General features: G+C 34.6%; 1 protein-coding gene across 1 annotated transcript; it reads right to left on the bottom strand.

The window, feature by feature from the left end:
* Positions 1-4,340: 4,340 nt before the first annotated feature.
* Positions 4,341-9,747, bottom strand: TRN1 (tornado 1). The gene is made up of 3 exons (XM_011014358.1): positions 7,832-9,747; positions 6,483-7,723; positions 4,341-5,900 (listed from the first exon to the last, which is right to left on the bottom strand). The coding sequence occupies exons 1-3, from the start codon at positions 9,339-9,341 to the stop codon at positions 4,509-4,511; spliced, it is 4,143 nt and encodes a 1,380-aa protein (XP_011012660.1). The 5' UTR covers positions 9,342-9,747; the 3' UTR covers positions 4,341-4,508.
* Between the last annotated feature and the right edge of the window lie 203 nt (positions 9,748-9,950).

The raw sequence follows: 9,950 nt of genomic DNA, 5'->3' as shown, positions 1-9,950 counted from the left end.
TGTTGTTGTTATTGTTATTGTTATTGTTGTTGTATTATTGTTATTTATAATTTATACAAATAACCTTCCTGTGGTTCGACCCCGGTCTTGCCGGGTTATTTATTACTTCGACACTCCTGCACTTGGGAGAAGACATCAATCTTTTCGTCGCGTCAACCAACTACAATCTTTTATCACTGTAATTGATCCCTCCATGAGTTGTATAAATTGGTTAACTATGAAAGCCATAAAAAGCTTAAATTGAATTTGAGCCTTCGTTTGTGAAACCTTGTGTCCTTTGGTTTTATTAATAGCATATTATTTAGTTTTGTTATTTCTTATATTTGTTTAAATGTGTTTCATGTTTGTCGATGTTCGTTGTTTCATGTGATGTCTTTTATACTCTATCTTTCTACCTTAGGACATTGAAGACAATGTCTCATTTTGATTAGGAGAAGAGGATAGTAGTTGATATTAAAAAAAAAAAACTAACTTACTAATTGTTTTTTGCTATTATTAAAATCATTTGACAAAATTGTTATTAAGATAGTAAAGTGAGGAATTTTATTGACTCTTAAGATGCATCTTAGTAAATATTCTTATCAAGATCTATCAAAATATTTCTTGAAATATTCAGGTTTACAAATTCTAGCATTGTTATCACTTGATTATGCTCATATACTCATTTAACAAGTATTCTTAAACTTTTATTTTCACACACACACTTTAACATATGATTATGAGTTGCATATTGGATTATTACATTATTTATGTTCTTTTGTTAAAGGTAATAACTAAGAAAAATAGATAGTATATAATTTGTAACAAAAAAAAACAACAACAACAATAATAATAATAATAAATTGAATAAATGAATAAAATAGATAAGTTTGGTTTCGTAGCCTTCTTGACTTAAGCAATTAAGCTCGAATGGGTATTCTAACACATAGTACCCTAAAGTTAACTAACTTAAGAGCTATTGGCCTAGTGCTTATTACATAGGTTGAGGAAAAAGTTTAAGGAAATCAAACATTGCACTATCTACATATTAGTATCTACAACCCGAGCTATTAACCTCGAAAGGGTGTCTCAACACTCAATGCCCTAAGACAAACTGGTCTGGGAGTCATTAGCTAAAAGCTCGTTACATAGGTTAAAGATGCATTGTATTTTAAGTTATATGTATATATATTAAAAAAAAAAGATAATAATTTCAACTTAAGGAAGTTGACCTTAGAAAAACATTTGAACAGAAAATTGTTTTTTCATCCAAGCAAAGTCTCATAACTATGTGTTGATATATTGAGCACAAAAAAAAAGTTTATTAATATCTTGTTTAAGAAGTATGAAGAAGATAAATAAATCTAATAAGAATTTGTTTATCTAAATAGATTAATGGAAGTTAAATGATGAATGTCTTGCTTATAAATATTGCCAATTATTTTTCTATTTTAATGCTTTAATTACTAGGGATTAGTAATAAGTTGGTTGGGGTGTGTAATTAGCACTTAAAAGTGCATTCTCTTTAAGACTTTATATCATTATATTACGCTTTAACTATCATAAAATTCCCCAACTTAAAAATATTTTTTAATAACAAGTCTAATAATATAAGATAGCTTTAATTTATAGTAAATGCTCATTTTAAATAAAGGCATATCTCACAGTTCAAAGTATTGATTGATATGATTAACTATTGAAAGTGAAAGGACAAAGAAAAAACTAAGCTTAGAAAAGAGATGTTGATTCAATTCAAACTGGAACATTGTTCAATCATTAGGTCATATCTGAAGCTGTAGATCTTAGATTTCAATTTGGTTTATATGGATCAAAAGTTAAGACATAAACTTAAAACATTTATGAGAGTCTAAGACTCAATTCTACCATTTGGAAGTCCAAATCTTGGTATCAAAAGAAACGTCTGAATTTGACAATGTTCAAATTTTGATGTTAGCAATGATGTTTTGTTCAGATAAAAAGAAAAGGATTGTCACCAAGTCAAGAGATGGTCACCCACTCAATAATTAGTCATCAAATCAATAGTTTTAAATTTTAGCCTATAAAAGAAGGCATTTGCTATACATTTAGATATCTTGGTTTTTAAATCTAGATCATTTCCTTACTAGTTTTCTTTCTTTGTAATTTTAATATTCTAGTTTTATTTCATGTTATAATTTTATTAATATCTGTTTATGCCTTTCATTTCCTTTATTATACCTATATAATTATGTTTCTCTTCTTTATAATGTTTAGCTAAGTTTAATATATGAAGGTGAAAAAGTTTCACTAATGGTGTTAGGATATGTATAATATAAACTCAATATGGACTTCAATGCTTACATTTAAGAAAATTTGCTATTAAAATGTCTTATCTTTTTTATCTTATTAATTCTTAATACCTTACTTGTTATATAGTTAATCTAGATTTGTGTTGTATAATATTTTGTACAATAAATGCTTTATCCTTCATAACCAACTGCATGGTATAACCGATACTTGTGCTATGAAAGGAACTGATTTGTTGTTAACATAAGTTAGTATCATGAATTTCTAACAATATTTAAAAATATTGATTTTACTTAAATAAGATAACTAATATGATCATGTTAATAATTTATAATGAGCTATTAATGACAAATCATTCGATGGAAACCTTTTTTGTTTGTGGTTTCCAATTGAGTAATAAAAAGAGTTTATATTATACTTATTTAAAATATCATTAGTGGATCTTCTAATCTTGATAATTGGTTTTATTAATTTTTTAATCTTCACATTAATCTCACATCTTAAAATTCTCTTTAACTTTTTGTTATTGTTGTTGTTATTATTATTTATAATTTATATAGTTAACCTCCATGTGGTTTGATTCCGGTCTAGTAGGATTATTTATTACTTTGACACTTTTGTACTAGAGAGAAAACATTAATCTTTTGGTTGTGTCAAAGAATAATTGCTTTTGATTTCTTATGAAAGGGTGAGATTGAAAGAAGAGGGACTAAAATGAAAAAGACGTCAAACATGAGTGACATGCCATAAGTTTCATAAAAAATACACTATGGTCCTTAAACTTTAAAAAACATAAAAATTATATAATTTCAATATCTCAATATATTTTCAATTTAATTTTGATACAAAATTTTATTTTATTTTATTTTTTAGTCCCTTGAGAGAGGAGAGAGGGGTTGTTGGATTCAGCAATAGAGAGAAAAAAATATCATTGACATAGATTTAGATCATCAAAACAAATAATTTTTGTGTCAAATGGTTCTATTTGATGATGGGAGTTTATATCATGTTCTTTTTATTTTTTTTTACCTTTGAAGTTCATGAAAAAACAAATCAAAGTTGAAGTTGATTTTTGGTTTCCTGTTGATATATTTTTTGGAGCGATGTTTTAGGTTTTTGAAGCCAAAAATAGGTTTATTATGATTCATACGGTGTTTTATAAATGTTTTGGGTAAAACATGGGTTGAAAATTGAGTTTTTTGATAAATAAAAATTTAAGCCCTGATTTTTCGATTACATAGTGACCGGAATCGTGGCAAATTAGATGTTGTGTTATCTAATTTTTTTTCAAAAAACTTTAGGGCGTATGACATGTTGTTTATCCCAGTTGCAAATAAAGACAAATGAAGGGTCCAATCATGCGAGCTCTGCAGTGCCTAGCTTTTGCTACTTTTTTTTAATTAATGATTTTTTTATAGTTTTCTCTTTTTATTTTATTTGGTGAGACTCTTTTAAATGATGATTATCATTTTTATTATGCATTTAAATTTAAAGAGTTTTTCTAATTTATCTATATTATTTTTTTTATCTTTTGTATGGATAAACTTTATTTTTTACAATGAAAAAATCTTATTTTCAAATAATATTTTAAATATGTGCAGTTTTGTTTGATGTTGTTTTCTCTTTTAATTTTATTAATCAAATTAATTTGTATCTCTATTTCAATCATCTTTTGCTTGAATAAAAAAAATTAATAAATAAATTTAACAAACACAACCGAAAAAATATCTTATTTTTTAAAATTAAATATTTTAATTTATATTTATTTCTTAATTTTTAAACATTATTAATGATTATTTATTTATTTGGGCATATAGTTCTCTGCATAAAAAAATTTATTTGAGTTTAAATTTTTTAAATTAAAAAAATGCGGTAAAAGAAAAACATAAAATAGTTTTAATCAGACAAATTGGATTGAAAGAGTTGGTATAAATTATAATCTGAGGTATAACAGTGAAACTAAGTAATTGATAGTTTGATATTTTGAGTAATGGATGATAGTTTTGAAATATATTAAAATGAAAAGGTAGATAGAAGGGATGGTTGCTTCAAAGTGATTTCTTCCCATGCCTGGATAACCATTAAATAACCAATATTTTATTAGAGAATTTCTATAATTTGGAATTTACTCAACAAGACAACATAGTATGCATGGATGATGAAGAAAGCAAGAATGTATGGATGATGAAGAAAAGCAAGAATGAGAAACTCCGTTTCCAATCTTTCAGGCTTCTGAACAAATTTCAAATAGGTACTTCAATTATTTCATTGCACCTTATGGCCATATGCCTCCTACAGATCCATGCTATCTGCCCATCATCCCTGTATCTAACCCTCCACAATCCAAACTTCTCGGCAATATCCTTTCCAGTCGAGCACCTACGGTCCCTTAAAAAATCCACCACCCACTGCTGTGCTGCCTTTACGTCTTGTTGAAAGTTTCTTGAGCTTTCTGCAGCCCTGCTTGTGTTCCTACTTCCTTGTATTCGCCCCAGAGCTGCAACCCCTACAGCTCCAGCAGCAACTGTTCCTGCTGCCCCGTACATAAGGGAAGAGCCGGACAGATGGGAAACTTCTCTGCTCAAATCTGGTATCATCTCTCCCATTCCAGCTGCCAGATGGGCTCCTATCTTGAGAGCAAATGTTAACAATTTCATGAATTTCTTCATGTATGGAGCCAAACTCTTTACTGCGATGTTATCAACCTGCATCATTTCACAACCAATCTGATCTTCAACAACATGCATTTCTCCCCTGAATTCACATAACATGTGCAGCCGAAGTGCAGTCATTCCAGAAATCATGTTGGTGATCAATCTTCTCGAGTAGTTTTCTGTTCTGACAAAAAAGAACATGTTAGGCACTTTCCTTTCTTCAACTTGGATATTGTAGTTCACAAGGTAATTCACTTTGCGATGAAGTTCAATGAGGAGCCTGTGTTCATGGTATTTCAGTCCTTGTATCTCCTGCTTCAAATCTTTTATCTCTTGTTCAATGATCTTGAGTCTCTGCAACACTTGTTCTACCCCCTTTGCGATTCCAGCAAAGCTTGGATCAACTTTCTCAGGTTCATTGCCAGTGTGATCTGCTCCATCTGGATTATCTGATGGGACATCCAACTCCACAGCAAGGTTATACAGGTCATTATATCTACGGTGCAATACTTCCCTGAAGTCATCATCTGACAGGAGGTCCCGGGCCAAATCAAATCCAGGTCCTAGAACAGGTCTTCCAGAGTCCGAAACTGGATCCCAAGTGTGTTGATAATCATACATGCTTTCGGCAGGTACTGAGAGCAGTGCCTGCTTCAATTGCTGCAGAGACACATGTTGGGTTTTCCTATACCTCGGGGGTGTCAAGTTTTGCACACATTCAGGCCTCATAATGTTTTCAGTCAAGGTGAATCCATTACAGAAACTGTGGATTGCTGGAATTATTAGTTGCTGAGTGAGTCTAATGGTTTCTGTCAGGTTCTTGGTGGAGCAAGCAAGAACATCAATGTAGTGTCCTAACTGCCCTCCAAGTTCCACCCTAATGAAGATCCCATTGATATTTATTGAGATGAGGTACTTCTCCAGACTGTAAGTTGCTCCATGTTGGTTCTTTAGTGCCATAATTCTGTTATGAAGATGAACCTGGATTTGCAAACAAATGAATATTAGAGAGATTGCAGTTCATTGACTTTGTCAATCAAACAAGGATCTCATGGTACGGGTATATGTGTCATTCATAATCCCACGCTATGGCTAGCATTCAAACATCACGGAACTGCTCAGCCAGTAAGCAACACTTAAGACAACAAGGAGCACCCGTTAGGGTTTATTCTCACATTGCAATTAACATAAACGTATTTGGATACTTAAAGCTATCTGCAGAATGTTTTTTTTGGTACTTTAAGGTATATGTTGAAGCAGGATGACATGGAAGCATCAACTCAAAGTTTTATGGTTAAAGCTGTTTGATTCTCCATGAAATGCCCTAGCTCTTCACACGAGTCCTTTATTTTCTTTAGTTTTTAAATTATGATACTTGTTCAATTAGAACACCAGTAAGGTTCATTCTGAAAAATACAAGCCTGTAGTTTGTAGCATTGAATTCTCTATATCTATGCAGTGTAAAGCTTATTTTCACTTGTTCTTGCATAAATTCAATTTTATATGAAAGCATAAGCAACAATAAAATAAAATTAGTGGGGCCAAAAAAGAAAGAGAAATTGCCTGTAAACGAGGAAAGAAGCCTGGTGTGAGAAATGTGTGGCTTGAATCATCACACTCAAGATGCCGCCCAGCATAAACGCAGTCAGGTGTGCTTAACTGCCATCTCTGGGGTTTCCCCCTGCCTTCTTCAAGAATTGAGGGGATAAGTAACAGGGAGCTTGGATCTGATGGGTTTTGTTCATAACATAGTTCTAGTTTCAGCATCATCATCACAAGGTCACTGGCCTCTATGTTTTCAAGTACTTTTGAACTCATTCCAGGAATTTGACTTTGCAAACTTCCTCTCAGAATCTTCTCCACTTCATTTCTGCTGACGAATCCGTTCTCCATGGAGCTTTGCTTTCTAACATCTAATTTTACTAGTTGGCCAAGCACATCACTACAGAACCAATCACAGTCTAGGATCAGGAAGCCTAGTTCGTCAAAATATATCACCTCACCCATATGATGAAGGCAAATAGCAACAGCCTTCCTCCTCATTTCCACCTTCCCTTTATTATCATGTCTTGATCGAATTCTCAGTGGTGGAACCTTCACTTGGCATAGCTCATCAAATTCTTTCCACTTCATTGCAAGCTTGTTGTAATTCTCCGCTCTCCAGTCTGACAAAATTTGAATCAGGTCATTGCAAAGTTGATAAACTCTGGGCACTCTTTGGAGAATTGTCTTGCTTGTCTTCCGAAGATGATGAGTTAGTTTACTGACCGATGCAGAGGATCTCGCATCAACTGTGAATACAGTGGGATAGAAGTCGATAAACCCTTGAAACTTGTCTCTTACTCTCTGAATTGAATTCACTGCAAGCTGCAAGTTTTGTGACGGTTGATTGATTTTATCAAAATGTGTAAGAACTACAGTTACATTGGGCAGCATGCATTGCTGGAGTGCTCTTCTTGAGTTGGAAACAATGAACCTGAGCCAATATTGCAGGTCCTCTTCTATCTCTGCTGGTGTCTTTGGCTCTCGGTTGTTAGGCTTTCTGAATAAACTGGATATGATCAGGAAGAATGATGCACTCCCATGCCCTGGAAACATGAGATCATGGAGGGAGTAAAAATCATGTTGACCACCAAGATTCCATATTGATATCTTTGTGCCTTCATCTCTAAAAGTCTTTATCTTCATTCCGCTTGTTCTAACAGCCTGTTCAACTGGGTTCACTAGATTTCTAACCTGGTCCATGTAGGGAAGCTTCGAGGAGGAGAAGTTCTGAGATATCGAGTTACAAAGGGCAGTCTTGCCTGCAAATAGAAACTCTGCTTTCAAGTTCTAGTAAAATATAGGTTAAACAAACACATGCAGTTCTCTAAACCAAGTGGACATTGTAAATTCGAGGCTCAGATCTTTACCTGCATATTCTTGCCCACAGAAGAAAACCCTGCAGCTTTTTGGCTCAGTGAGTGGCATGTCCTTGAACAAATCTGTATCTGTTTCTAGTTCAGTTTTTCCATTCTGGCCTAACCTTTGATAAATTCCATCAGCCTTCCCTGAATTCTGCAGTGGTGTTCTCGCAAGATCAATGTCTTCAATCCAAGGATTTACCTGCAATGTCTGCATTATTGTATCGAGTACCACATCTCCTCGAACCCCTCTACAACCTTGCAATGACAAATATCTCAAAGTCGCATTCCTCTCTAAACTCTTGAAGATTTTGACAAAATCATCTGCTCCCAAGCTCTCATCATCATATATTCCCAACTTAATCACACTCTCATTGGTTGTCAGCATCTGTATGATAGATGCTAGCCCATCCCTTCCAATCTTTGTTTTCCCTCCTCCAAAGGTCACAGACTTGAGAGTAATGTTGGCTTGGTATTGCAAGGCCGAGAACCTGCTCAGAGGGCATAGCAGATGCTCTACACCTATTCCACTGAACCAGTTTCCATCAAGATACAAGCTTTCCAAACATTGATTCTTGAAGAGTCCAGCAGCAACATACACAACCCCTTTGTCCTTGAGGCTGGTTTTTGACAATCTTACCTCCTTAAGGCTCCGATTTTGTTCCAAAACCCACCGAAACTCCTTAGCCCACCGTGATTTCAGCCGGACTCCAGTCATGTCAAGTGACTTCACTGTGGAGTTCCATCCTAGAGAGCAAGCAACCCTGACAGAACCTGAAAGGTGTAGCCTATAAATTCGAAGTGTGCTGTTGTCAGGTACAAACTCCACTACCTTGGAACTTCTCTCTCCATTTTCTCCACTCCAGACATGAACCTCCATTGCCCTATTTCTTGCTAAAACAGCTGATATAAGTGAAGCCGCCGTTATATGTTGTGAATCAAAAATTGTCAGAAGTTTAAGTGTTGAGTTCACTTCAATCATCTTTGAGAGCTCCTCAGCACCTTTCGAACCAATTGAGTCTTCCCATATCTGCAACTCCTCCAAGCTCTCGTTTAGCTTAAGAGCAGAAGCTATAAGGCCAGCCCCAACTGGACCTATACTTGATTCAGAAATCATAATTTCTTTGATCACTCTATTTCTCTTCAAGACCTCACAAAGCTCAGACAAGCACTCTATGTTGAATCTATTCAGCCGAAACACAAGTTGCTTGATGCTTGAGCTATTCTGAAGCAATATTCCAAGGTATACTACCTGTTCTAATCCCCATTCTACACGATGAAACTCCAGGTTCGTTAAAGATGATTGAATGTTTTTGGCTGTACCTAGGTCTGAGAGGATGTTAGAGAAGTATGAAAGGCTGTCCTCTGAAATGTTTATGTTGACAGAGTTCTCTGTTTCTTGGTAACAGCCTGAAGTTCGGTGAGAAAGGTAGAAAGAAATGCTTTGAGGATTGAAGCTTTCGGATTTGATCATTTGAAGAAGCCATTGGAGCTCTCTAAGGTTCTGGTTCGATCCCATTGCTGCAACAAACTCCTTACAAGAATATCACACCAAATTTGTTTGCTTCTCAGGGATAGGGATTCGTGTCCACTAGAAAATGCTGCCCGTAACAGAGAGCGTATTTCATCTCATCTTCTTCGACAAAGTATTCCTTTTAGCCAGCTTGTTTCAAGGCAATGACTACCTTTCTTTGCTAGTTGTCTCCTTCATATTCCCAGGTTCCTTTCTTCTAATTAAAATCATCTTTTCATTGTATTGTTACTTTAGGGAGATGGAATCCAGACTTCCAACTTTAGATATCATACACATAAAGTGAAACAAAAGGGAAACCGTTTGGCAGTATTCTCTCTTCTAGGGTTCATACTACCAAACGGTTTCGCTTCATAGGATTCCCTCTCTCTCTTTTCTATGGGAAAACAAATATGTATCCTTTTAACCATCTAGGTGGTGGCCAAGTGGTAAGAACTTGGGATCAAGGGGTTTGCTTCCTCTGTGGTCTCAGGTTCGAGTCCTTGGTTGCTCATATGATGGCCACTGGAGGCTTACATGGTCGTTAACTTCAGGGCCCGTGGGATTAGTCGTGGTGCGCGCAAGCTGGCCCGGACACCCACGTTAATCTAAAAAAAA

Source organism: Populus euphratica, unplaced genomic scaffold (genome assembly GCF_000495115.2).
Source record: "Populus euphratica unplaced genomic scaffold, PopEup_1.0 scaffold1094.1, whole genome shotgun sequence".
In the NCBI taxonomy this organism is placed as follows: Eukaryota; Viridiplantae; Streptophyta; class Magnoliopsida; order Malpighiales; family Salicaceae; genus Populus; species Populus euphratica.
The sequence above is the reverse complement of the archived record's forward strand: the minus strand, read 5'-3'. Positions and strand labels throughout refer to the sequence as shown.